The 27,872-nt window shown below is 49.3% G+C and overlaps 2 protein-coding genes across 6 annotated transcripts in view; one reads left to right on the forward strand and one right to left on the reverse strand.

The window, feature by feature from the left end:
* The first annotated feature begins 1,058 nt into the window (after nt 1–1,058).
* Nucleotides 1,059–27,872, forward strand: part of Fcsk (fucose kinase) — a 39,457-nt gene continuing 12,643 nt past the window's right edge. Inside the window, exons 1-24 of one of the 3 annotated variants that reach the window (XR_005283321.1) lie at nt 1,059–1,107; nt 3,657–3,768; nt 4,279–4,430; nt 5,665–5,715; nt 6,964–7,089; nt 7,566–7,638; nt 8,153–8,250; nt 8,602–8,682; nt 9,177–9,296; nt 9,458–9,629; nt 10,600–10,712; nt 11,457–11,558; nt 11,677–11,847; nt 12,289–12,353; nt 12,736–13,106; nt 14,098–14,308; nt 14,458–14,624; nt 14,700–14,921; nt 15,288–15,431; nt 15,587–15,706; nt 17,433–17,620; nt 17,700–17,799; nt 18,195–18,418; nt 20,316–20,391. Coding sequence is in view for 2 of the 3 variants with exons in the window: in XM_038312682.2 (XP_038168610.1) it covers nt 3,687–3,768; nt 4,279–4,430; nt 5,665–5,715; nt 6,964–7,089; nt 7,566–7,638; nt 8,153–8,250; nt 8,602–8,682; nt 9,177–9,296; nt 9,458–9,629; nt 10,600–10,712; nt 11,457–11,558; nt 11,677–11,847; nt 12,289–12,353; nt 12,736–13,106; nt 14,098–14,308; nt 14,458–14,624; nt 14,700–14,921; nt 15,288–15,431; nt 15,587–15,706; nt 17,433–17,620; nt 17,700–17,799; nt 18,195–18,418; nt 18,550–18,669 (3,273 nt within the window). In the remaining variant the exon portion in view is untranslated. Of the gene's footprint in view, nt 1,108–3,656; nt 3,769–4,278; nt 4,431–5,664; nt 5,716–6,963; nt 7,090–7,565; nt 7,639–8,152; nt 8,251–8,601; nt 8,683–9,176; nt 9,297–9,457; nt 9,630–10,599; nt 10,713–11,456; nt 11,559–11,676; nt 11,848–12,288; nt 12,354–12,735; nt 13,107–14,097; nt 14,309–14,457; nt 14,625–14,699; nt 14,922–15,287; nt 15,432–15,586; nt 15,707–17,432; nt 17,621–17,699; nt 17,800–18,194; nt 18,419–18,549; nt 19,160–20,315; nt 20,392–27,872 lie in introns of those variants that run through there. The other 2 variants (XM_038312682.2, XM_038312680.2) reach the window with 2 other exon arrangements.
* The window catches only part of Cog4 (component of oligomeric golgi complex 4), a 33,799-nt gene continuing 25,339 nt past the window's right edge, over nt 19,413–27,872 (reverse strand). For 2 of the 3 annotated variants that reach the window (XM_038312684.1, XM_038312683.1), the window contains exons 13-19: nt 24,013–24,075; nt 22,754–22,870; nt 21,816–21,908; nt 21,000–21,083; nt 20,720–20,821; nt 20,149–20,277; nt 19,413–19,947 (exon numbers count right to left, since the gene is read on the reverse strand). In XM_038312684.1, coding sequence (XP_038168612.1) covers nt 19,813–19,947; nt 20,149–20,277; nt 20,720–20,821; nt 21,000–21,083; nt 21,816–21,908; nt 22,754–22,870; nt 24,013–24,075 — 723 coding nt within the window. In that variant the 3' untranslated portion in view covers nt 19,413–19,812. The remainder of the gene's footprint in view (nt 19,948–20,148; nt 20,278–20,719; nt 20,822–20,999; nt 21,084–21,815; nt 21,909–22,753; nt 22,871–24,012; nt 24,076–27,872) is intronic. The other variant, XR_005283322.1, reaches the window with a different exon arrangement.

The raw sequence follows: 27,872 nt of genomic DNA on the forward strand, positions 1-27,872 counted from the left end.
ACAGCCAGGGCTATAAATAGAAACCTTGTCTTGAAAAACCAAAGAAAGATGGCTCAGCAGTTAAGAGCACTGCCTTTGTCTTCCAGAGGTCCTGAGTTCAATTCCCAGCAACCACCGGGTCACAACCATCTGTACTGAGATCTGGTGCCCTCTTCTGGCTGCAGGCACAGTGCAGACAGAACACTATACATAAGAAAAAAAATCTTGGGCTGGAGAGATGGCTCAGTGGTTAAGAGCATTGCCTGCTCTTCCAAAGGTCCTGAGTTCAATTCTCAGCAACCACATGGTGGCTCACAGCCATCTGTAATGGGGTCTGGTGCTCTCTTCTGACCTGCAGGCATACACACAGACAGAATATTGTATACATAATAAATAAATATTTAAAAAAAAATCTTTGAAAAAACAGAAAGCAACAACAAAAAAAGTTATTAAAAAAAAGAAAGAAAGCAAAAGCGAAGAGACACCATGACTATGGCAACTCTTACAAAGGAAAACATTTAATTGGGGGCATCCTCACATGGACGTGCGCACAGGCAAAACCCCAATATACATAAAAATAAATAAACGTTGCTGGGCAGTGGTGGCGCACACCTTTAATCCCAGCATTCGGAGGCCGAAGCAGGCGGATCTCTAAATTCAAGGCCAGCCTGGTCTACAGAGCGAGTTCCAGGACAGCCAGAGCTACACAGAGAAATCCTATCTCGGAAAAAAACAAATACAAAATACAAAACAAACAAAAAAGACTCCCTGGTCTCTCTGAGTATTTTAGTTCTGGAAGTTGGGGGAGCGTTAAGAACTCTTCCTGTAGTGTGGTGTTGGCATATGCCTTTAATCCCAGCACTCGGGAGGCAGAGGCAGGAGGATGGAGGCCAGCCTGGTCTACAAGAGCTACTTTCAGGACAGGCTTTTCAAAGTTAGAGAGAAACTCTGTCTTGAAAAACAAAAAACAGAAAACAAACAAAAAAAAGACAACTCTTTTCCTTCAACAAGGTGGGGCTGAGAGAGCAGGAGCTGGCGACTCCAAGCAAACTCCATTTCCCAGGGTACGCTGCGCTAAACGCGCAGCCGCATTAAAGAGCCGGCTCTGGGAGCGCCAGGCAGACGCAGGTATGTGGGTCCGCGGGGGTCTTTCAGTTCCGCTCTAGTTTCGGGCACCTTCCAGCGGGTCTTCTGTATCTCTGCTGTCGCCCCCAGGACTAGCTAGCTGCAGGAGACCTTTGCAGTGCAGCTTTCGCTTGATCTAGGGTTTTTTTCTTTTTCTTTTTTCCTGTGGGAGCTCCGCGACTTGGGGACACCTGGCGCACACAGGGGCATTCCCTTGAGCCGGTGGAGCTCCAGCGCTGCACTGATTTTGATTTGAGTCGTTTCCCTGCTTCAGTTTACCCCCGACTAGGTAGACATTTCATGAACATGCTGTTTACATCCTGGTTTTACTCCCAGCCAACTTCTTTCTGTCTCTTGTTCTTCAGAAAGCAGCAGATCAGAGTCTTCCAGGGCCTGCCTCTCTCTCTCTCTCTCTCTCTCTCTCTCTCTCTCTCTCTCTCTCTCTCTCTCTCTCTCTCTCTCTGTGTGTGTGTGTGAGAGAGAGAGAGAGAGAGAGAGACTGATGTAACTTTTAAAGGTTTTTAAATGCTAAAATGTTCATAGTCCCTGCCTGTTCCATAAGCTGAGCACAATAAACCCAGTATTGGAAAGTGGAGGCAGGAGGAGGATGGAAAGTTTGTAGGCCAGCTAGTCCTACAAAGTGAGCGCCTATTTCAAATTGTGTACTTGTGTGTGTGTGTGTGTACGAGGGGCCGTCTTATTTTATTGTCTTTGGATATATGCACTGCACTATTCTATAATTTTGCTGAGGAATCCTAGCACTAGAAAAAACCAGAAACACAAACAAACAAAAAACTTTGGCTAGGTGAGTTGGCACAAGCCTTTACTGTACACAGGAGACGGAAGCTGGAGGAAGGATCAGAAATTTAAGGCCACCCTTAGTAAATTAGAGGCCAGTGCAGGATCCATAAGACCCTGTTTTAACTTAAAAAAGAAAAAAGAAAAAAAAACCCAACCCCCAAATTGGGCAAATGAAGTTCTTTTAAAAAATGGGCAAAGTGTTGCAAGAATTAACTTTCTGTATTCTAAGATCACAAACCACATGTGACAGGGACAGCCCAGGACTGTTTTTCTTACTGTGGCTGAGAGTAGGACCCTGCTAGCTCTACCTGACCTTAGGCAGCCTGCTTACACTTTGAGCCCAGATTTTTTTATCTGCACAGTGTGATAAAGATCAACTATTAGGGCTGCTGAGAAACACTCCCTAAGTGTTAGTTGGGGTATTAAATACTCTCTGGACTGATCCAGCGCCGGGGGAGGGGGAGGGAAATACTTCTCAGCCTTGAGAAGTATTTCATCTTGAGGCTTTCCCTGCCCTCCCCTTAGTATTCAGAGTTGTCTAGGTTTGCCTTTCTATTGCTGTGATAAAACTCTACCAACAGCAACCTGGGGAGGAAAGGAAGGTGTGTTTGTTGACAGTCCGTCATTTAGGAAGGTCAGGGCAGGAACTCCAGGCCAGTCTTTTTTTTTTTTTTTTTAATTATTTATTATATATACAGTGTTCTGTCTGAATGCATGCCTGCAGGCCAGAAGAAGGCACCAGATCTCATTACAGGTGGTGGTGAGTCACCGTGTGGTTGCTGGGAATTGAACTCAGGACCTCTGGAAGAGCAGTCATTGCTCTCAACCGCTGAGCCATCTCTGCAGCCCCTCTAGGCTGTTCTTTAATTGAGGTTCTTTCTTCCCAGCTGACTCTGTTCTATCTACTTGGCGGTAAAAACTAACCAGGAGGCCGGGCGGTGGTGGTGCATGCCTTTAATCCCAGCACTCAGGAGGCAGAGGCAGGTGCATCTCTGAGTTCGAGGCCAGCCTGGTCTACAAGAGCTAGTTCCAGGACAGGCTCTAGAAACTACAGGGAAACCCTGTCTTGAAAAAACCAAAAAAAAAAAAAAAAAAAAAAAAAAAAAAAAAAAAAAAAAAAACCCCAAACTAACCAGGAGTAGGGCCTTTGACCCAGAGACTATTTCAGAACCTTCATCCCTCCCCCCAAACAGGGTGAAGTCAAAACTCTTACTTCCTTTGTCACCCCAGAAAGATGTGTCATCCACGCAGCCACTTGCAGGTGCCACTCTGTTTTGGGGACGGGGACATTTAAAGTCATGCTTTTTATTTTACAAGTCCAGTGAACAAAGTCATGGATAAGGAGGGGCTGGAGAGACTCAGTAGTTAAGAGCACTTGCTACTCCCCAACCCCCACCACGGTTTCTCTGGGTAGCCCTGGCTCTGTAGACCAGGCTGGCCTTGAACTCAGAGATCCGCCTGCTCTACCTCCACAACCTGCCATTGCTACTCCTGTAGAGGACCTAAGTTTGATTCCCAGCACACACATGGTGGCTCATAACCATCTGTAACTCCAGTTCCAGGAGAACTGATACCCTCTCCTGACCTCTGAAGGCAGCAGACACGCACATGGTACAATATGTACATGCAGGCAAAACACTCACATACAAATGATAAAAATGTAACGGGAATCTATTCTTGTGTTAAAATTCATAAAACTGCATACCAGAAAGAGTTAACTTTAAAAATATACTGATACACTGCTGTTTCAGGAAGGCCTTCACACCTCCATTTTGGCCGGAATGGAGCACCAAAGGGGGGTTGATTGGACAGTCATTATCCTGACATGCCAGTACAAGGACAGTGTCCAGGTCTTTCAGAGAGGTAGGTGACATGCCCTCCCACCTTTACCTTAAACTAGAACTCTCCAACCCCCTGCTGCACTGGGAGCCTCGTAGACCTGGGTTAAAACACGTCTCCCTAGTCTTGGGACTTGATATACATGTTATTTCAATGGCCTTTAGATTTCTTTTCTTTCTTTCTTTTTTAAGGGATAGTTTTAAAAGTTTATTTTATGTATATTGGTGGTTTTCCTTGCATGTATGTGTGAGGACAGTTGTGAGCTGCCGCATGGGTGCTGGGAATTGAACCCAGATCCTCTGGAAGTGCACTCAGTGTTCTTAACCATTGATCCATCTCTCCAGCCCAGTTTTCTTATCTGTAAAATGAGGATAACAGTAGTTCCTCAAAGACTTTGGGAAGAATCTAGCTATCTACTGTATGAAAAGCTAAGTCAGTTTAATCAAACTGACTATTACCAGGCTTGCTCAGGCCTTTTGGGTCAGGACAGGTGGGTGGTGATGGTGTGTGTCTCAGCATCTATTTTGATTGCAGAACTGGAGATCCGGCAGAAGCGGGAGCAGATCCCTGCTGGGACACTGTTACTGGCTGTGGAGGACCCCCAGACTCGAGTAGGCAGTGGAGGAGCCACCCTCAATGCGCTGCTGGTGGCCGCGGAACACCTGAGTGCCCGTGCAGGCTTCACCGTGAGTGCTTCTGAGCTGCTGCCCCTCCGGCCCTGTTCCCGCTGGAACTCAGTGGTTCCTGTTGCCCCTCTGGCCCGTGTTTCTGCAGGAACTCAGTGGTTCCTGTGACCTTCAGCTCTTCTAGTTTGGTCAGCATTTGGCTTTTGATTTCGAGTGTGTAAGTTAGACAGACTCATCTCCACCATGCCATCCAGGTCATGGCAAAAGGCCGGGCCAGTCTTTGGAGTGTTTTTAGAAAGAAGGTGCCAGAAGCTAGGCATGGTAACACTAGGAAGGCTGAGGCAGGAGGATCATCACAAGCTTAAGGCCAACCTGCGCTACATTGTAAAACCTTGTCTCAAGCAGTTTGGAGCTAGTATCTCAGTATTCAATAGGATGCTTTCTGGCTTTTCTTGGAAAAGTTCTAAGATCTTGCTGGGTATGGTGGCACATATCTCTAATCTCAGCACTCGGGAGGCAGAGGCAGTGGATCTCTGTGAGTTGAAGGCCAGGGTAGTCTCCAGTGAGTTCCTGCCAACTAGGGCTACATAGTGAGACTTTGTCTCTAAAACAAAACAAAAACATTCATAGATCTTGCCACTTTATACTCTTGCTCCCATAAGGCACCTGTTCAGTGGAACAGACTGTGGCCTCCCTTTGAGGAGGGTATGTGTCAGTGTTTCCTGCAGGCTCTGTCCCCTTGCTACTTTACTCAGTCACCTTGCTTGCACAGCAGAAAGGTGTGGAGGAGGACGGTGGCCCTAGGCATAACCATCTCTAGCAGTGGAGGTGGAACTGGCAAGGGGATGGGAGCACTGTAGTTGCCATCAGAGCTGACCCCCCAGGCACTCATGTGGCCTCAAATTGCTGCCTGTTGCCTCCCTTTCAAATAAGTCAAGGACGTGCCAAGTGGATGGCTGCCTGTCAAGCTGTCCCTTAACAGTCTTTTTAAAAATTTTTAAAAATTGTATGTATGTATTTATTGAGACAGTGTCTCTCTATGTAGGCCTGGTTGTCTTGGAACTCACAAGTAGACCAGGCTGGCCTTGGACTCACAGAGATCTTCCTGTCTTTGCCTCCCGAGTGCCAGGATTAAAGGCGTGTGCCACCATGCTTCGTGTGCTCATTGGTCTTGCTCTTGCCCTTTTTCCTTTTGATACCTGTATTGGAGTACCCACCCCTGGGCAGGAGCGTATCATCCTTAGGTGCCATCTGCCCAAGGCCTCTGTCAACAGGGCTCTCCTGCTCTTGACAGGTGGTCACATCTGATGTCCTGCACTCAGCCTGGATCCTCATCTTGCACATGGTGAGTAGAATCCAGGGCATGGGCTGTGCAGAGGGTTGGAATCTTGGTTCTAGAGATTGGAAGGGACTTTAGGGGTGTCCTACCATTGTGTGTGTGCAAGGTGTTCACTGTGTAAATCCAGAGGGCTCTGAAAGAATCAAAATGTTAGAAACTGGGAGCTGATTAGAGACAATTTTAGACAAATTAAAAGTTTCATCTGGAGATGGAGAGAAGGCTCAGTGGGTAAGAACATTTACTGTATAACAGTGAAGACCTGAGTTCAATCCCCAACACCCATGTAAAAGCTGGGCATGGCTTTGTGTGCCTGTAATCCCAGAATTTGAACCCCTCTTTTGGCCTCTGCAGGCACCTGCATACAGGGAAGCAGGTATGGACACGTATACATTCAAAAAAAAAGCAGCCTCAGGTAGCCTCCAAACTTGCTGAGCTGAGAACAGACTTGAACTTCTGATTCTCCACTTCCCAAGCATGGGATTACAGGCTGTGTCACCATGCACAGTTCATATGATGCCAGGGTTTACACCTAGGACTTCATATGTGCCAGGCAAGTGTACCACCAAGTGAGTCACATCTCTGGTTTATTGAGCTTATGTTTCTTGGTTTTTTTTTTTTTTTTTTTTTTTTTTTTTTTTTTTTTTTGAGGCAGGGTCTTACTGTGTAGCCCTGGCTGGCCTGGAGCTCACTATGTAGACTAGGCTAGCCCTCATACTCAGACCCACCTGCCTCTGCTTCTCAAGTGCTGGGATTGATGGCATGTGCCACCATGCCTGACCAGCTTATGTTTGTTAAAAGACAAAATTTAGAGAAAGTATGAACGGAAGCCTATTGAGATGGCTCCGGGGGTAAAAGTGGGTGAAACCAAGACCCACCTAGTAAAAGCAGACACTCGATTCCTTCTATCTTTTGACCTCCATTACCTGCCCTGTGGCACAAGTATGTGCATGCACACATACACACACCCAAAGCAAAACATACAAAAGCACTACCAATGAAAATCTGATAGGATAGACCTCAAAATGAGGGCAGTACTAGTGTTCCTGAGGATGTTTTTTTCCTTTGCGTATATACGTTTTCTAATTTTGCACAGTAATCATGTTAATTTTAAAAATTCGAAGAAGCACCATCAATATAACACTTTTTTTAAAGCCCCCTCTGCTTAATGCCTCCTACCCTTGTTCAGTGTTCTGGCTGAGGTGTCCGGTTCTCTGCATCAAGTACTCCCTCTTATGAGCTTCTGCTTCCCCATAGGGCCGAGACTTCCCCTTTGATGACTGTGGCAGGGCCTTCACTTGCCTCCCTGTGGAGAATCCGCAGGCACCTGTGGAGGCCTTGGTATGCAACCTGGACTGCCTGTTGGAGATCATGACCCACCGGGTAAGGCCTGGTAGTTGACAAGGGTGCCCCATTCCAGATAGAGCCAGTTTGCCCATTCTGAGCCATCAGTGAGGAGGGTTTGTGTGGCTCAGATGAGGAAGGAACCCCAGAAAGTATGGTGTGCAGTGTGCACAGCTAGAACTTCAAGCGGCTAGTTTGGGGGCCAGGTGTGGCGACGCACGCCTTTGATCCCAGCACTCAGGAGCAGAGTAAGTTAGATCTCTGAGTTCCAGTCCAGTCACGAGACCCCTGTCCCCCCCCAAAACAAATAAGTACAGCTTGAGGCTGAGAGGGAAGGGGTCCACACTGACATGATGGCACTTGAGAGGTCTTTCAGCAGCAGACTCCTCTCAGATTAAGTGGTTGGGAGAGCACACAGAACAAGCCAACACAGGGGTGTGAGAGTAGAGACAGGGCCGGGCCAGGCCACTAGTTCAGTTTTCTCTCTTTTCTCTCTTTCCCCTGGCTCGCTGCAGCTGGGTCCAGGTTCCCCACCAGGTGTGTGGGTCTGCAGCACCGACATGCTTCTGTCCGTTCCTCCAAACCCCGGTGAGCCTGGGATCGCCTGGGACCACCTTCCCTCTCCACACCTAAGGCTGGCCCTTCGTCTGTACCCACCCTGTGTCAGCAGCCTATTTATAAAGGAAGCATAGGCCAGACCAAGGGGCCAGCATCGCTCTGTCGAGCCTCAGTCTGCCCATCTGTAGGCTTTGTAGCTGGCTGTGGTGCCTCATGCCTGTAACTCTAGCTCCTCAGGAGGGCAAGGCAGGACGATGGCTGCAGGTTCAAGCTATAGGGAATTCTCGGACAACTTACTCATACCTCCACCAGGGAAAAAAAACACCCAAATAGGAATGGCCAGAACTGCCTCACCCCTTTGGCCCACAGTTCTTTGTAGAAGACCTTTAGGGGAGGAGGGATTGCCATTTTCCCAGAGGAATGTCCACTTGGCCTTGAAAACTCTGTTTCCCTTTTCGAGCTACCCAGATGCCCCATCTCTGGGCCCTGACTTCCTCATGGCTGGGGCTCCCCACCTTGCAACCCTGATTGTGCCACCCCATAGGGATCAACTGGGATGGCTTCCGGGGAACCAGAGTGATCGCCTTTCCTGGGAGCCTGACCTACGCTCTCAACCACGGTGTCTACCTCACTGACTCACAGGTACTGTTCTTTGGGATAGCTGAACTGCCCTGGGACAGGGGTGCTTTTCCAGACCTGAACTCTGGAACCCATTGTCCTCCGGCCTGAGGAGTTTTACATCTCTGGTGCTCACAGCCTCTGCGTGTCTGGCTGTGTTCAGGCGCTCGGGCTGTGACAGCCATTAAAGCCCACCCTTAACCTTGTACAGGTAGAAGTCTGTGTGCTTGTGTTCCCACAAACACTGTTACCCGGGAGACTTGCGTCTTCTCACGTGGAGACCGTCTGCTGACACTCACAGCTGTGCCCACTATCTGTGATTCTGGCTCCTATCCCTTGCTCCTGTCCATAATTCTGTTCCTCCCCTCCCCACAGGGCTTTGTTTTGGACATTTTCTACCAGGGCACTAAGGCGGAGCTACAGCGGTGTGTCAGGCCTGACGGGCTGGTACCCCTGGTATGGTTGCTGAGTTTGGGATGAGGGAATCTTGGGGACTTTCTGGAATGGGGGGAAGTTTCCCTTTCTTTCTGGGGAAAAGCCCCACTCTTAGTAGATGATTCCAGGCCAAGCTAGAATCAGAGCTAAAGACACATTCAGGAGGCAGATGGAGCCAGAGTCTAGGGAGCAGGTAGACTCGGATGTTCAGGGTCTCGTTCTGTGCCAGAAAGCTACCAGAGTTAGGGAATGCAGTAGAAAGAGATACGGAAGCGGGCCAGGATGGATGTGGGTGGGAGTATTGGGAAAGGGTGTGGGGCTGGGTTTGGCAGGAGGGGGTTCTGTAAGGTGTGTGTGTTGGTGGGAGCTGCCCAGATCTGGAATCTGGGGGCTAGATGGTCCAAAAAGTCCATGCCCATTATAGTACCCGGCCTTGTGGCTTATCTGTATGTGTCTTCCTCATGCCTGAGCTTGGCTTCAGGGTTCCCCCACTCAAGCCTTGTGGGTCCCTCCAGGTCTCTGGGGTTGTCTTCTTCTCTGTGGAGACGGCTGAACACCTCCTGGCTACCCACGTGACCCCGCCTCTGGATGCCTGCACCTATATGGGCTTGGACTCTGGAGCCCAGCCTGTGCAGGTGACTGGAAAAGGGCAACTGGGGTCACCTGGCTGGGGGTGCGATGCTGTGTGACCTTTCTGGGCCAGCATCTCTGTAGATAGGACTCCCCCATCCTTGGAGTTGTGGGGTCCAGTTGCCGCCTTGCCAGTAGTTTAGCTGTGCTTCTTATCCTTACTCAGCTGTCTCTGTTTTTCGACATCCTGCTCTGCATGGCTCAAAATGTGACCAGGGAGAACTTCCTGGCTGGGCGGCCCCCAGAGATGGGGCAAGGTGACACAAATGTAGCAGGTTACCTGAAGGGAGCCCGAGCCCAGCTGTGGAGGGAACTTCGCGATCAGCCCCTCACGATGGGTGAGTAGTGCTTTTATCTATCTATCTATCTATCTATCTATCTATCTATCTATCTATCTATCTATCTATCATCTATCTATCTATCTATCTATTTGGTTATTTGAGACAGAGCTGTGTAGCAGCTCTGGCTGTCTTGGAACTAGCTCTGTGGACCAAGCTGGCCTCGAACTCACTCACGGATATCTACCTGTCTCTCAAGTGCTGGGTAAAGGTATGCACCACCACCACCCGGTCCGCTTGTTTGTTTTATTTTTTGGGACAGCATTTCTCTGTGTAGCTCTAGCTGTCCCAGATTTCATTCTGTAGATCAGGCTGGCCTCAAACTCATAGAGACCAGCCTGCCTCTGCCTCCCGAGTGCATGGGCCACCATGCCCACAGGGTGAGTGTTTCTTATTGCCCCTCTGGGTGGAGAGAAAGCTACCTCCTGTACTGTGGGATAGGCAGGCCAGCCCATGATCCACACAGTTATGCTCTCCCCATCCATAGCTCTCCTGCCAAGCTACTTCTGTTTCCTGTCTTCGTCTTATCTCTTGCTTTGGCTCCTTTTCCTGGTGTGTCCACCTGCTATCTATGGGCCTGGACTCTGAACCTCAGCTTTATCATTGGTCCCAAGTAGCTCACCCCCACGCCTGCTTTTCTGGTGTCTGGTGGCAGCCACCTGACCTTGCACTGGAGCAGCAGCAGGCACAGGGTTGGAATCAGTGCTTTTGAAAAGGATTTTTTTAATTTAAAAAGTTATATGTATGCTTGCGTTGGTATGGATGCCTGTTGGTATGCACATGTGGGTGCTGGTGCCCTCAGAGGCCAGAAGAGAGCGTTGGATCCCCTGAAGCTGGAGTTACAGGTGGCTGTGAGCTTCTCGTTACGGGTGCTGGGAATCGAAAGCTAGTCCTCTGCAAGGGCAGTATGCGCTCCTAACAACCGAACCATCCCTCGAGCCCCCTGAGGTCCACACTTGTGTCTTTACAGTGTATATCCCTGATGGGGGCTACAGCTATATGACTGCTGATGCCAGTGAGTTCCTGCACAGCCTCACAATGCCGGGGGTTGCTGTGGCCCAGATCGTCCACTCCCAGGTGGAGGTGAGATCTGTCCACCCCTTAACAGGTGCCTGCTGGGTACTTGAGGTCAGATGAGATGTGGGCTCCATTGAAAGAAATACCCTGTGTTTGAAACAGTTTACCTATGAGTTAAGGTGCTAGCTCTATTTTAATTAATTATTAACTATCTTTTTAAAGATATAATCTCATGTAGCCAGGCTGACCTCAAACTTGGTATGTCCCCAAGGATGACCTTGAACTCCTCCCCACTCCAGACAGGGTTTCTCTGTGCAGTCCTGACTGTCCTGGAACTCGCTTTGTAGACCAGGTCGGCCTTGAACTCAGAGAGACCAGCCTGCCTCTGCCTCCTGAGTGCTGAGATTAAAGGTGTGCACCTCCACAGTAAGATATCCTAGAGGCAGTAGAGGCTCGGAGGTGTTGAGGCACTTACTCAAGGCCACAGAGCCAGGGAGCTGCGTCAGAAGCTAGGAAAGGCCTTTCTGCGGGGTCTCTGTGGGCACAGACACCTGTGGGTCTGGTCAGTGCTGTGATGCTGGGGGCCAGGGCAGATGGGAGTTCAGAGGTTGCTCTTGGGACAGGAGCTGGATAGATGGGATGGGACACATTCTTTGGCTTAGGCCAGGACAGGTCTAGAGGGCATCTGGCTGGTTGGAGTTCCTGGAGCGCAGCGAGTCTTATTCTTCCCATCCAGATCTTGGTTTCCAAGGGAGAATGAAGGTAACCCCTGGCCTTCAGCTTTCCTGATTTTCTTCTCTGGCTTCACAGAAGCCCGAGCTGCTAGAGGCCTCCTGCTCTGTGGTCAGCTGTCTGCTGGAAGGTTCTGTCCACCTGGGGCCTCGGAGTGTCCTGCAGCACTGCCACTTGAGGGTGAGGCCTGACAGCGTGGGCAGGGGGAAACAGGCAGGCGTGCCACGGCTCAGCATTCGCCTGGATGCCCCATACACCTGCTTCCCACCTCAAGATGCCTGTTCCCCCTTCCTCTCAGGGCCCCATTAATATTGGCGCTGGCTGCTTCGTGAGTGGCCTGGACACTGCCCACTCTGAGGCACTGCATGGCCTGGAGCTCCATGACCTCATCCTGCAGGGACACCATGTGCGGCTGCATGGCTCCCTGAGCCGAGTCTTTACTCTTGTTGGCCGTCTGGACAGCTGGGAAGTAGGCATCTACCTCATGTTCCTTTGCCTCCATCCTCAGACTTTTGGGAGCCCCTGGGTGTTTGACTCTACCCTATCACAAGGGTCTCTGAGCACTGGCCATTGGGGTAGACTGTGGGAGTGTGTGTGTGGCCAGATGTCTCAATAGACCTTAGAGAATTTTATCCCCATTTTAAGAGGCTGGTGATTGAGGTTTAAAGGCGGTAGCTTGGGCCCCACAGAGAGTAATGGCCCCCATAAGAGGTAGAGCTCAGGATTCTGCTCTAAATCCTAGGCATTTGGGTAGAAGTGTTGAAGTAGTCTAAAGGAGCCTGTTCTTGTGTGTGTGTCTCTCTCTCTTCCAGTCCCTTTTGGAGCATCTGTTCCCCAGCCTCTGGCCTGGTATCCCCTATTCCCTTTCCAAGGTCCCTGCATTCCTGACTGCTTCTTCCTCTTCCCCCAGAGACAGGGGGCAGGCATGTATCTCAACATGTCCTGGAATGAGTTCTTCAAGAAGACAGGCATCCGGTAAGTAAGCTGGATGCTCCCACCAGGTCTCTGTGTGCCTAGGCAGCCCCTTTGGCTGTTTCTTTGAAGCTTGTGCCTGAGTAGCCCTGTCCGGTCCTCTTAGCACCCTGCTGGCCTAGTACGGTTTGGAGAAGCTGGGTTCTCTCCAGTACTTCCCGCTGTGCAGCTCTCATTCCCTGGTTGTGCTGTGTTTAGACTGTTTTTTTTTAATTCAGTATCTTAAGCAAGGTGATAAAACAGCATAGCCCCTCCCCTTGTAATACACTACTGCCTACCATGGGGGAGTATGTCCCATCCCCATGAGTTGACAGACAGCCCAGGGCTTGGGAAGGAGGCAGGAGCCTTTGTTTCCTTCCCATTAATGTACCTCTTTGCGCCCCAGAGACTGGGACCTGTGGGACCCAGACACGCCCCCCTCAGATCGAGGCCTTCTCAGTGCTCGCCTCTTCCCTGTGCTCCACCCCATGAGGGCCCTGGGGCCCCAGGACGTGCTGTGGATGCTGTATCCCCAGGAGGACAGAGGTGAAGCCCTGCGGGCCTGGCGAGCCTCTTGGCGCCTGTCCTGGGAGCAGCTGCAGCCTTGCCTGGACCGGGCTGCCACACTGGCCTCCCGTCGGGATCTGTTCTTCTGCCAGGCCTTGCAGAAGGCACGGCATGTGCTAGAGGCTCGGCAGGACCTCTGCCTGCGCCCACTGATCCGGGCTGCTGTTGGCGAAGGTTGCTCTGGACCCCTGCTGGCTACGCTCGACAAGGGTGAGTGTGCTAAAGAGTCCAACTATGATCTGCCCTGCCTGCCCTTTAGGCCATCAGTTGAAAGGACAAGAAAAAGGAGAAGAGGCACCCGAGTTTGGTTTTTCGAAAGCTTTGTCCCTTGTTAGTAAAGTTTTTAGTGAGAGATGGAGGACTGGTTGCTAAGCCTCTGGGTCCTTAAGGCATCCACAGGCCTGTGTGTTCGGTGCTGAGTGCCAGGACGGGGGTGCAGAGCTCCAGCAGGGCCCCAACATATGGGCAGCTCTTCCACACTATACATGGACCATATGGCCTGGTGGCTAAGATTCTTAGCCTTAAAGAAAGTACCTCATTCGTGGCCCTGAGAAGATTGGCTCCTCGTCCCTGTTTAAGTCACTCATCCATAGCCACACAGCCAATTGAGACTAAGACTTGAACCCATGTGGTCTGACCCCTGAACTCTTTCAAAATTATTTATTTAAGCCAGGTAGTAGTACACGCCTGTAACTCCAGCACTTGGAGGCAGAGGCAGGTTGATTTATTAGTGCGTTTCAGGCCAGCCTGGTCTACAAAATGAGTTCCAGGACAGCCAGGGCTACACAGAGAAACCCTGTCTCGAAAACAAAACATTTTTAAAAATTTATTTTGTGTGTGTGTGTGTACATATGCATGTCTGTTAGAGGACACGTGTGCTCTCCTTTTAGCATGTGGGTGCCAGGGGTTAAATTCAGGTCGTCAGGTCTGGCAGCAAGTGCTTTTATCCCAAACTTCTTCACTGACCGATGCCTGAACTCTTAGCCACTCTGCTGGCTCAGGGAGCAGTGGAGGATACATTTGGGCTGGAGCTAGCAGAGTAAAGCCTTTGCTGGTCAAGTAGGAAGCACTCACAGGCAGGGGGCACATCTTGACAAAAGCTGGTAGGAATGAGGAGTCTGGAGTAACTGGGAACTGTTGAGACTGGGAGCAGAAGGCCAGCAGCCTTTTCTTCCGAAACCCCTAACTCCTGGTCCCTCAGTCGCAGCTGAAGCGGAAGATCCTGGTGTGGCAGCCCGGGCTCTGGCTTGTGTGGCTGACGTCCTGGGCTGCATGGCAGAGGGCCGAGGAGGTTTGCGCAGTGGGCCGGCTGCCAACCCTGAGTGGATTCAGCCTTTCTCGTACTTGGAATGTGGAGACCTGGTGAGGGGTGTGGAGGCACTTGCCCAGGAAAGAGAAAAGTGGTTGAGCAGGTGGGTGTCACTCAGTCGGAACCCACTGAGAAGCCATCCGGGGAAGGATCTCCTGATGGTGGAAACTCAAGAGAGTGGGGCGTTCAGATTGACCAAGACAGGCCCTCAGCTTGCGGCTCCATGCAACCAGCTGTCTCCCCTCCTGCCAGGCCTGCCTTGCTGGTTCGAGCTGCCCGCCATTATGAGGGGGCTGAGCAGATCCTGATCCGCCAGGCTGTGATGACAGCCCAGCACTTTGTATCCACCCAGCCAGTGGCGCTGCCAGCGCCTGGGCAGTGGGTGGTGGCCGAGTGCCCCGCCCGTGTGGATTTCTCTGGTGAGTCCCTTGGGTGAGGTATCGGTAACTTCCTCAGAGCCAGGCTTGCAGGCTCTTGTGACCTTGTTGAACCAGGTGGATGGAGTGACACACCACCCATTGCCTATGAGCTTGGCGGAGCAGTGCTGGGCCTGGCTGTGCGGGTGGACGGCCGCCGGCCCATTGGGGCCAAGGCTCGTCGTATCTTGGAGCCTGAGCTGTGGCTGGCAGCGGGGCCTCGACAGGATGAGATGACCATGAAGATAGTGTGCCGGAGCCTGAATGACCTGCAGGATTACTGCCAGCCTCACGCCCCAGGTCAGGACCGCTAAGACATGGTCAAATAGGAATGGCAGTCACAGCCAGCTGGGGTGGGGGCAGAACTTGGAGATCCACCCACAGAGAACTGCAGACTATTGGGGACCTCACCTTAGGGCTAGCCAGGATGTTTGAGGAGCCCTGAAAGACTAGAAGGGCTGGCAGTCACCCTTCTTAGGTACAAACTGGCACAGGACAAAGTGACACATTTGCCTGTGGTAAGAGCGCCTAAATGTTCCTTTATAGTTTGAGGATGGGGTCTGCACTGTACTACTAGAGGAGCTCCTCTTGGGCTGGGAAACTGCAGTGAGGTGGGCTAAGAGGTGGCCTAGGAGTGCAATTCCTTCCTTTGTGCTCATCCCTCAGGGGCCCTGCTGAAGGCAGCTTTTATCTGTGCTGGTATTGTGCATGTCCACTCAGACATCCCTCTGTGTGAACAGCTGTTACACTCCTTTAACGGTGGCTTTGAGCTGCACACCTGGTCAGAGCTGCCCCATGGCTCCGGTCTTGGTGAGTAAGCCCTGGGCCTCTATGGTCTATCTTTTTTGTCTCAACTCCTGTCTTGCTTATGGTCACGATCCCTGGCCTCTGTGCAGCAGAAAGAGGGATGGTGTGGGGCTGGGCAGAAGTGGTTCATGATTGGTGCCCTCCTCTGTGTTTTGCAGGCACCAGCAGCATCCTGGCAGGGGCTGCCCTGGCTGCTTTGCAGCGGGCTGCAGGTCAGGCAGTGAGCACAGAGGCCTTGATCCATGCAGTATTGCACCTGGAGCAGGTGCTCACCACAGGTATAAAGTGGACTAGGGTGGGGGAGAATTCCGACATTGTCCACAGCCCCTGTAAGGCAGGCTCCCTGGACTTACCACTAGCCACATAGCTGTGTTCCTCTTTAAAATGGCCAGTTTCTTATCACTTGGATTTCTAATGCTTTTCAACTTGAGATGTTTTATCTCAAAGGAGTTTTACTTGAGGGCTCCTTTCGATTTTTGTGTACCAGAGTTTTGGCTGCATGTATGTAGTAAGTGCACGTTGTCTGAGGCCCAGGGAGTGCCCAAGAGGGTGCTGGATTGCTTAGAGCAGGAGCTAACAGATGGTAATGAGTCGCTATAGGGGCGATTGAACCCCGGGACTCTGAAAGTAGATGCTCTTAGTTGCCAAGCCATCTCTCCAGGCCCAATTGCGCCTTTCTTTCGTTATTGGGTACCTGCGGTGCCAGATGGTCTTCATGACTACCCCACTCCAGGCTGTCCCTCAGAATCTGTGGGGCAGATCTGGGTTTGGAGGATGGACCTTCAGTCTCCTTTCTGACAAGTTGATGCTCTCTTGTGCTATGAACATTTGGGCCCACTGTTCCCTCGGTGGTAGAACAGTGAGGGTCCAGCTAAGACTAAGCTCTGAGATGTTCTTGGCACCAGACTTATCCTGGCCATTATGGCACTTGGGAGCTGAGCATAATGTAAAGCAGCTGCACATCTGTCTGGTTCTAGATCCTAGACTGTTCTGGTTACCCAAGGGTTTCATTTCTGGTATAATTTGAAGAAAACTGCCTCAAAAATGTATAGGGTCTTCTCCAATTCCTCTGTAGCCCTACCTTTGTACTGACTCACACCCCACAACAGGCAGTCATTAGCAAAAGACTTCCATCCGGGAGTTTGCAGTTTCCTCTTGAGGTGTGCCATTCAGGTTCATTTGGTCAACTGACACTTATTGATAATCTACTCTATTGGGGCCTGGGGATAAAGTGAGCAAAAATGTGTCCTTTTGAGAAAGTCATGGGATGTAAGGGACCTAAACACTAATCAGGAGCCACTGGGGTGACTTTATGTGTATGGGTGGTTTGTCTGTGTATATGTCTGTCTGCACATTACACGCAGAGGTATCTGCAGAGGCCAGAAGAGGGTGTTCGATTGCCCCCGGGACTTGAGTTGTTAGCCGTATGTGGGCATTGGAAATTGAACCTGGGTCTTCTGGAAAAGCAGCCAGTGCTTTTAACGTGGAGCTATCTCTTTAGCCCTCTTCTTTTTTAAATTTTTAAAAAGACATTTTATTTTACTTTGTGTCTTTGTGTGGGTTATGTGTATTGGTGGGTATCTACAGAAACTGTAAGGTATTTAATCCCCTGTGCAGGTGGTTGTGAGCTGCCAGATATGGGTGCTGGAAACCAAATTCTGCTCCTCAGAAAGAGCAGTAAGCACCTTTAACTGCAGAGCCCTATTTTTGCCCCATGAGCTTATTTTCAAACCCTCTTAGAAGACACATTGTGGGGCACTGGCAGATTACATGGAAGTCCTATCTTCTGACATGCCTTATTCCTGCTCTAATGACATGTTAGCTATGCAACAAAGCATGAGTCTTGACTGCAGCCCCTTTCCCTTTCTGACTGGCCTGCTGTTGTGGCTCACGAGTCTCAGCTAGAGTTGGGACAAGATCTCTTCCCATTTTAGGGTCATGAAACTAGGCTGGGTGGGGTTGGACCACGGAGGCTCCAACAGTGACAGGATTTTGGGCTTACAGGAGGTGGCTGGCAGGACCAAGTGAGTGGTCTAATGCCTGGCATCAAGGTGGGGCGCTCCAGGGCCCAACTGCCCCTAAAGGTGGAGGTGGAGGAAATCATTGTGCCTGAAGGCTTTGTCCAGAAGATCAATGACCACCTGCTCCTGGTGTATACTGGCAAGACTCGACTGGCAAGGAACCTGCTGCAGGTGAGCTCAGCCCCTACGTTAGGAAGGCACTTTCTTGGCTGGACCCATTCTCACTGCACCTTCCATGCCTGCCCCACAGGATGTGTTGAGGAACTGGTATGCTCGGGTGCCTGCTGTGGTGCAGAACGCCCGCAGACTGGTGCGACAGGCTGAGAAATGTGCCGACGCTTTCCGCCAAGGTGAGATGTTTATCCACCCAGTTACTTCTGTCTCAGGCCTGATACAACTCCACATATCAGGTCTTTGGGGACCTCCTATTTCTCCTTGTGGGAGCCCTATCAGCATAAAACTTCTCTCACTGGAAAGGCCCTCTGACCCCACTTACTAGGAAACACGGCAAGAAGCTCTGCCTTGCCTGCATTACAGGGCAATGGGAGCTGACAGAGTCCAAGGGTAAGGCTGAGAACAGACTGGGCTGGGCACCATGCTAATCGCTTTGTGCATATCAGGCCTAAAACCTGTGCAGTTGGTCCTAATACTGGTGAAGAAGTGCCTTTTGACACTCTCTTCTCTACAAAAGAATATCAACTGATATCCTGGCCCAGGCAAACCATCCCCTCTCTCCCAACCCCAGGAAACTTGCCTCTGTTGGGCCAGTACCTGACCTCATATTGGGAACAGAAGAAGCTTATGGCCCCAGGCTGTGAGCCGCTGGCTGTGCAGCGAATGATGGATGTCCTGGCCCCTCATGTATACGGCCAAAGCCTGGCAGGGGCAGGCGGTGGGGGCTTTCTGTATCTGTTGACCAAGGAACCACGGCAGAAAGAGGCTCTGGAAGCTGTGCTGGCCAAAGCTGAGGTATGTGTTGCTTAGGGTTGGAAGTTGGTTGGAGTGAAATACTCCACTGTGATCTACCAACTACACCAGCCCAGCCCCCAAAATGCCTGGGAGTTGATTAAAGCCCACTCAACACCTTCTGTCCTATCCAGGGCCTCGGTAACTACAGTGTCCACCTGGTGGAAGTGGACACTCAGGGCCTGAGCCTGCAGTTGCTAGGAAGCGACACCCGTCTTTGTGAGGCTGGGCCCTCTGAAGCAGGCAACACCTAGAGGCAGAGCTGCATTTCCCTTCAGTGGAGTTCATTCCTATCTCTTCAAGGCTGCTGATAAGGAAGCAAGACAGGCAGAAGAGGCAGTGCCTGCAAACAGGACTGTACTTCATAGCTGGCAGTGGCTAAGACTTGGTCTCTACTCCATCTGGATTAAGGAAAGTCTTAACAGTAGTGTCTCATGTGGACTTTACAAATTCCATGGCCCACTACAGGCCTACTAGAGCCTTAAAAGGGATGACAGTCAGACCAACCCTGATGATACACTTTTAAGACATTCCATTACCATGTTCAACTTTGATCCTCAGCCCTCCGCTGGGGGGCGGAGGGATAGAGGTCTATTCCCAGGTTTGTGGCAGTAAACCAGAGCAGTCTACAGAAAGTTTTTGATAACCTAAGCCTTTTCAAGCAACACTCCAGACAGTGCCAAGGTAATCTTGTGGCCATGGGTTCTCAACACTTGCATTCTTGGAATAAATTTTAATTTTCAAGGTTGTCTTCAGAAAGTTCTTTCTTGTTCTTGCTGGGAGTAATCCCCACTTCTGGCACTGTGGGACGCTGCCCTTGAATTGATCCAGCTCCTGGTGCTGACAGCCCAAGAAAGGGTTGAAGTCCAGGACTGGATGTCACGTGACTGGCTATGGGAAGCCGAGATCTCGTGCATTTGCCTTCAGGTTTTAGAGCTACTAGTGGAATGGTCTTGCCCAAGCAGCCGGCCCTTCCTAAACCCAACAACACAATGGCAAGTCTCCAAGAAGTGTCTTTATTCTGATGTTTGTTTGTTAACATCATAGCCTTGCCTTTAGATCCCTAGGTGCCTCCAGGCTCTCATGCTGTCAGGGTCATTGCTGTAGTGAGGGTGAGAGAATGACCACTCATGGGAAGGCTGGCGGGGCCATATGCTGCCTGCTTGGCCTCCTACCTCTCTCAGTTGAGAAAGGCTGTTCTAAAGCACCCCTCTCATTGCCTCCAGCCTCAGTTGCTACTGGGCAGAACTTGGGAGTGGGTACAGTCCTTGCTTTCTGGTTGTTGAGCAGTGGTGTAGTCTGGGCCCCTGGCTTACCTAAGCCAGATAGCTTTGCATGGCTCTTTGGCTGTAGCTACTTATAACATAGGTCCTGATGTCTGGTAGGCCACATGGCAGCTACAGGCGCAGCCTCTTGATGTCCTCATTGCGGAAGTCTATGCGCAGAGCCAGCACCTGTCGCACTTCAGCAGGGGTGAGGCGCCATGTCAAAGGACCAGAGTTGGCACCCCAGTAATCTAGTATCTCAGTCACCTGTGGGGAAGAATTAACTGGTCAGCAGGGGTGAGTCTATTCTGAGGGAAGCTCCTGGGCTTTACTAAGACAAGTCAGGGACACACAGGAGGGTGCCTTGTAGAACTGTGCTGCTAGCAAATGAGGGAGTGGCAGGGTTCCAAACTTGGCTATGAACTCTTCCCAGTCACTAATCTGGGCTAGGTTGAGGGAGTCACGTACCCGCTCTAGATTGAGGATTGTAGCCATTTGGGAGAGCCGGGCAAACTTGTCTCGGATGGTCCAGGTTGTCACCGTGGTGAGGTAAGCAATGAGTGACCTCAGTTCCTTGTCAAACTGCAGACCGCCTAGCTACCAGAGAATGAACACAAACCTTGTCTCTGTTTAAGGCCTGGCCCTATGATGAAAACTAGAATCCAGTGGTCCTCAGAACTGGGAGCAAAGGCTGAAGAGATGGCTCAGCAGGTAGGGGTGCTTGCCACCAACCCATGATCTGAGTTTGATTCCTAGAACCCACATGGAGAACCAGGATGACTGCAAGTTGTTCACTGTGGCATGTGCTCCCCACGATAGATAGATAGATAGATAGATAGATAGATAGATAGATAGAATCAAAAGAAAAAAAAGAACTAGCAGGCAAGACCACCACTAGGCCTATGACTCCAGTCTGTTCTAGTGCTTCAGAAGCCAGACAGAACTGGGTCTAGCTAAGCAGGCTGTGCTGGTGGCAGAGAGGACATAAATTCTGCGATGGAACAGGGAGAGCTGTGGGCCCATATTCCTTTGAACTTACCCTATTGAAGGTGGACTTCAGAACCACTTTCTCTAGTTCAACAGCAACAAGGCTGGTCATGAGGCCCGTCAGGCTGTCATAGATGACTGGAGACAGGCTGGCCTGCACAAAGCTTGTATCAGTAGAGTTCATCCAGTCCCTCTGCCTTTACACTGGAGTCTTCCAGTGAGACGGTTACATGAAGAGGCAGTATCCCCACAGACGACTCGGTAGAGCCTTTGGACTCTACAGCAAGAACAGTAGGCAACAGGATGCCAGTGAGGGCAGAAGGGGTAATTACCTTGAACTCTGCCATCTGCTGTTCCAGGTTGAGGATGAACTGCTGTACCCAAGGGTCATTGGCCTCATAGTCATTGAATTCTTCCTATGATCAGAAGCAAGTAGGGGTTGCAAAAAAAAAAAAAAAAAAAAAAAAAAATCTAAGAATTACTACCTCACCTTCACCCCTCCTCTGCCCTTTTAAGTAGATGAAATAAGTTCTTTCTTCCTGTAGCTTCTGACTTTAAAACCAGCCTGAATGAGCATGGCATTTTACATCTATAATTTCAGAGACCAAGGCAGGAATGCCCTAAGTTTGATAACAGCCTCAGTTATACAATGAAATGAGACCCTTGCCTGATAAAATAAAGATAAAAATAAATAAAACCATTCCCTGTTTAAAAACCCAAACCCAAACCTAGAAAAGCAGCCTGAGTCCAAGGCTGAGCAGCAATGCGCCTATATCCAGCTCTGGGCTGCAGCAGTGCTCCATTTATCAGGGAGAGGCTAGGCCAGGAGAATAAAGCTCTTAGATGGCTGGGTGTGGTAGCACAGCACTTGGGAGCAGACACAGGAATAACTCTATGAGTTCAAGTCTAGCCAGGGTTACACAGTGAGACTCTCAAAACTAAAAAAAAAAGGGGGGGGGCTATGTCAGATGGGGCAAAATGTGCTTCAGTAAAAGATGAGTCACATGAAGACAAGATCCCTTCACATATCTCTCTGAGCCATGCTGACAGCAGGAATAAACTCTTTGATGGAGATGGAGGTGAGCTGACGTTAGGTCTCGTCTGTTCAGATGATTCACTGCCTTTGATGACTGTTGTGTCAGACTGACCTCCTCGATGTTGTGGGAGACTGAGAGAAAAGTGTTGATCCAAGGTTGCACTTGCGGCTTGACTGCTGAACTGTTGAGCTCTGCCAGCCCTTCCTGCACCAAGACAGGATAGAGACACATCAGACATATGCCCCACCTCTTACCTTTTCTTCTACCCCTCTCATGACTCCTGCAGCTGAGCAGGTGCTTCAAGCATCATAGTGGAGGTCATGATAATAAAAGCCAGGAACATGTCCCTTTCCAGATCTGTAGAGATTCAGGTCCAGAGATGAGGTCCTGAGAATGCCATAGTAAATCTCAAAAGGTGATTTGTGGTGATATTTTGTTTGTGCTTTAACAAATAAAGCTTGCCTGAAGATTAGAGTGTGGAGCTTGCCACACTAGTTAGCCACAGAGGCCAGGCAGTGGTGGCATTCAAGGGACAGAGGCATACAGATGTCTGTGAATTCAAAGCTACCCTGGGCCACTTTAGACTGAATTAGTCTAAAAGAGAAACAGAGCCAAGCAGTGGTGGCTCACACCTTTAATCCCAGCACTAGGAAAGTGAAGACAGGAAATGATATGGAGGGGCGGAGAGAGGAATATAAGGCAGGAAGAGTTCAGAATTCAGTCTGAGGACTTGTAAAGACAGGATACCCCATTTAGTCTGAGGATTGTGTAGAGGTAAGAACTAGTGGCTGGCTGCTCTGCTTCTCTCATCTTTCAGCTCTTGTCATTTTGGGACCACCAAGCAGAAATTCTAAAGGACGTGGGCATGTGATACAAGCTAAAAAGAGAACTGTGGGGCCTTTAGTCTCAAGGGGTCTGCATCCTCAGTGGCTGCCATGTTTCGTCCTTGCCCTCTTTCCCACATCCCTGGATCCCTGCCCATGGTGGAGCCCATAGTAAGCCAGCTAACAGTCTTCTCAGAGCATCATGGTAGCAGCATGAGGTCTTACCTGTAAGAGGTCTCGAAATTTGTTGGACACCGCAGCTAAGTCAGAAAGGCAGCTGTCAAACTTGGCCTGGGCCTGTTCCCCTCCAATGCCCTGACTGAACAGCTTGGTGCAGTCACTCTAGGGGAAAGCCATTGGAATGTAAGCAGGGGCAGAGAGGGTCAATATACAAGTAGCCACTTGTCCTTTACTAGACTTCTCTGAGAAGATTCTATAATGGTGGCTTTCTGCTTTCACCGCCCCCCTTCTAATGTGGGGGTACCAGTGTCAGGGGAAGAGACAAGAAACAGAAATGGTAGAAGTATATATATATTTAAGGCTAACAGGGCTGGAGAGATGGCTTAGTGGTGAAGAGCAATGACTGCTCTTCCAGAGGACCTGGGTTCAATTCCCAGCACCCACATGGCAGCTCACATCTGTCTGTAACTCCAGTTCCAGGAGATCTGGCACCCTCCACAGACATACATACAGGCAAAATATCAATGCACATAAAAATAAATGAGCCTTAAAAAAAAAGAAAAGAAAAAGAAAAGAAAAAATGCCAGGCGGTGGTGTGCACAGTTAGGTCCTGGCACTGGAGAGGCAGTGGGAGGCCTATCTTTGTGAGTTCAAGGCCAGCCTAGTTTACAAAGTGAGTTCCAAGACAGCCAGGGCTACACAGGGAAACAACAACAAAACATTTAAGGCTAACATTTCTAAGTTTAAGTTTTGGTTGAGTCATGTATTTCCTAAATAACTTAGGCAAACAATTTAGCTGTGAAGCTTCAATTCCTTCTCTATAAAAGGGAACAGATGCACACTTTAATTCCAGCACTCACGAGGCAGAGGCAGGAGGATCTCGGTGAATTTTAGGCCAGCCAGGGCTACCTGTGAGACCCTGTCTCAAAAACTTGGGTTCTATGGAAGAGCAGTAAGTGTTCTTAACTGCTCAGGCAGCTCTCTAGCTCCTAAAACATTTTAAAGTACTTTTATGAAGCATACTCAACTCTATTTCATGAGAGCACTAACAAACCAGAGCAGGATGGAAATCTGTGCCTCACTGTACAGAGCATAGAACTGAGGCTGGAATGGAAGGACTTGGTCATGGTTGTCGCCCCCAGTAGGTCCGTAGAGCTCTTGCTAAACTGCCAATCACTACTGGAACCCTACAAATGGGGCTCTGTACCAGCCGATGCTCAGTTACCTGAGGACAGGTGTTCAGTGCCTTTTCTCCACCAAGTGTGGCTCTATCTACTAAAAGCTGATAGACAATTTCACTGTACCTCCAGAGTCTTCTTCAGAGTTGAGATATTTTCACTGCAGACTTCCACATTATTCAGAGTCACCTGGAAGATGATGAGAAAGGAACATTATTTCCTGATCGCTGGGTTTGCAGTCCACTCCGACAATATCCAAAATGGCTGACAGCTACATTTCTTGTGGCTCAGAGAAGTACCACCTTGAGTTTAGACCCAGCTAAGGAAAACCAGCACCACTGTTATTAGGCAGGATAAACAGATCTTGGCACAGAACAGAACGGTGAGCCAGGCTCATGCTTTCTCATGTTCCCAATACCACAGGAGCAAAACCACACTGACTGCAGAAGTAACACACCTGGCTCCATATTACTTACAGATTACTTAATTTAGGCAAAGAGGTGTTAAGTCCTGGGCTCAAGATGACCATGTTTGGTAAAGAATGCAAACATATAATGAGTACTTGTGATAGACCAGGCACTGTCCTAGATACTGAGAAAAAAAAACCTGAAAAACAAACAAAATACACATCCCTACAGCAGGTAGTATACGTCAGTGATAAAACGTGATGTTTGTTTGTTTGGTTTTTCGAGGCAGGGTTTCTCAGTGTTGTTTTGGAGCCAGTCCTGGAACTAGCTCTGTAGACCAGGCTGGCCTTGAACTCACAGAGATCTACCCCCTCCTGAGTGCTGGGATTAAAGGTGTGTGCCACTACCCACCAGGCCAGAAATAGTATTTTAAGGTGTGTTACTTTGTTTATGTCGTGGAGCATTTGTTTAATATGTAAAGATGTGTTGCTTTTGTTTATGCTGCATTTGTTTAACTCTGTGAAGCTGTGATTCTTGCCCGTCTAAAACATCTGATGGTCTAAGAAAGAGCTGAATGGCCAATAGTGAGGCAGGAGCAAGGATAGGTGGGGCTGGCAGGCAGAGAGGATAAATAGGAAGAGAAATAAATAGGCTAGATATAAGGCAAACTGAGGCTGGGCATTCCTAACTAGGAATAAGCTTCCATGTGTGATTTATTTGGGAGCTGGGTGGGCCCCCCAAAAGAGCCAAAGAGTAAAACAACCAACAATAAGAATATGCTTAGCAAGGACAAAACCCTGGACTGAATTCCTAGCACCCAGCCCTGGTCCAGCCTCCCAACTGTATGTAAATTCAGATAGTGATAAACACTATAATAAAAATAAAACAGGGATGGAGACAGAAATTCAAGGTGGAAAGCCCTCAACACTAGAGCTGGGATTAGAACACATGAATCCCTAGTATGGGCTAAGTGCTCCCTCTTTCCTGACTTAACTGTTCCTGAGACGAGGTGCAGAAAGAGCAACCATAAAAGGCAGCATGGGGATTGGAGAGACAGCTCTGCAGTTAAGAATGCTCACTGCACAGTCATGAGGGCTGGAGTTTGTATGCCAGCACCTAAAAAATGCCTATAACTACAGCTCCAAGGACTCCAAAATCCTCTGAATGACAAGCATGCATACCCTCCTTTCCACATGTGTTTAATCTCTCACAGAGACATTACATACACAGATAATCATTTAAAAAAAGCAGTAAAGGTGATGTGGCTCAGTTGGTAGAATGTTTACAGAACATACATAAAGCCCTTGGTCTGATTCCCAGCACTGCATAAGCCAGACATGGTAGAGCTCACCTATAATTCCAGTACTCAAAGAGGCAAAGGCTGGAAGATCAGAAATTCAGTCACCCTTGGCTACATAGTGAGTTGAGGCTGACTTAGGATATATGAATCCCTGCCTTTTTTTTTTTTTTTTTTTTAAAAAAAAAAAAAAGGCAGTATGGGAACAAAAGTGATAAGGTACAAATATGACCATCTAGAGGAAATCATCTTTGGTTCAAGGTACTCAAGGAAGGCTCCATGTTGGAGATGGCTAACTGAATTTACAAAGCCAGAATGCTCACGTTCCATTCATTCTAACTGATGAGAACATTCCACCCCCTTGTCAGCCTCTCTTTGGCTCACTTTCCTATTCCTTTTCTTCCCACCTGTGCTGCTAAGGATCAAACACAGGCCATGCTGAATAAGTACTCTGCGACTAAGGTATCCCAGCCTCTCCTTCCGGCTTGAGGGAGTCTCATGTAGTCCAGGCTGGCCTCAAACTCCCTCTAGAGCAAGGATTCACTGCCTCTACTTGCCAAGTACTGGAATTGCAGGCATGCCACTATGCCTGGTAGAAACTTTTTTTTTTAACATGTATGAATATTTTGCTTGCACATATGTATTTGCACATGTATATGCCTGGTACAGAGGTCAGAAAAGGGCAGGCATTGGAACTCCTAGAACTGGAGTTACAGATGGTTGTGAGCCACCATCCATGCTGGTGCTGGGAATAGAACAGCACGTACAGGGCCTGGAGAGGTAGCACAGTAGTTAAGAGAGCATTTGTTACTCTTGTAGAGGACCCAGGTTTGGGTCTTAGCACCCATCCACCACTTAGCTTACAACCATCCAAACTCTAGTTATAGGGGATCTGACAACCTTTTCTGACACCTGTAGAAACCAAGCATGCACAGTATGTATACACACACACACACACACACACAAAGGCAAAATACTCATATACATAAAACAAAAATAAATAAAAGTTAAAAATAAAATACTCAGCAAATGCTCTTAACTAATAAGCTATTTCACCAGCACCGCCACCCTGATTTTAAGAGGGTCTCATGTAGTCTACCCCATTCTCAAACTTGCTATGTAGATGAAGCTGGCCTTGAACTCTGGATTCTGCCTCTACTTCCTGAGTTTACAGATGTATGCCACCATGTCCAGCTTCTGGCAGGATGTTTGAGAGCAGGTAAATGCCATAAAAGCATAGTTGTGGTCTGGGAATACGATATAGAGACTATGGGTTGTAGGATTAAAATATTTGGGGGACTCTCATGGACTCTGGCTGGTCAGTGGGTGGGATTGCCCAGGAGGACAGGGCAGGAAGGAGCCTTGACTGAGGAACTTACAGGTTTTAGGGTAAAGGAGAATCCCAGATGCAGAGGGGTTGAACTGAAGTCGCCTGTGTCTGAGAGCTTCCCTTGTTTGGTATCATGCAGTCAGTACTGGAGAATGGCACTGCGGCTTAGGCCCCTCCAAACAGGGCTGGGTAAGGGAATGCGGCCATAGCACAGGCTGCTAACACTGTTTCCAGAGAAAGTGTCCTGCTATGACAGCTGAAGGATAAAGGTCACAACCCAGTGTTTCCCAGGCTTTTAAGGGCACCAAGAATAACTGTCAAGAGAAAATGGATTTGGGTTCAAATGGTATTGACTTTTAGAGTTTCCCTTGGACTAACAATCTTTGTAAACATTGGATTCACTGGGTTTATCCCCTGCTCAAGGCAAATGGGATATCAGGAGAGTTGGGGAATTCATTTTGACAGCCAAATGAATCAAAATGAAACAAAATAGGCTTTGTGGGGCTGGAGAAATGGTTCAGCTGTTAAAGGCTAAGTTCACAAACAAAACGTCAAGACAGGCTTTGTGGTGGAAGTAATGACATTTTAAGCGTTTGGAACTGGGAAAACCAGAAACCTGTCACCAAGCATTTAACACCACCTTTCTTTTTGCCGTATCACGTGGGTCTTTTAACAATGAAACTGTCTAAATGGGAAATTTTCACAGAGCAGTGAAGCAGAGTGAAGGCGCCCACTGGCCAGCCCTGGGGACAGAAGTCAAGTGGTGGGGAAGGATTAGGAAGGTAGACGGGCGAGGTTTAGGAGGCCTGAAACAAAAGACCACCTAGGCTCGTGGCCTGTGCCAGTGATCCAGCCGTTCAAAGGCTGGGGAAGGACAGGTGTACATTCAAGGTCACCTGGGCTACACAGCAACTAGGCAAGCCTGAGTAACTTGGTGAGACTTTTTTATTTT

This window comes from Arvicola amphibius, chromosome 15, assembly GCF_903992535.2.
Source record: "Arvicola amphibius chromosome 15, mArvAmp1.2, whole genome shotgun sequence".
Lineage (NCBI taxonomy): Eukaryota > Metazoa > Chordata > Mammalia > Rodentia > Cricetidae > Arvicola > Arvicola amphibius.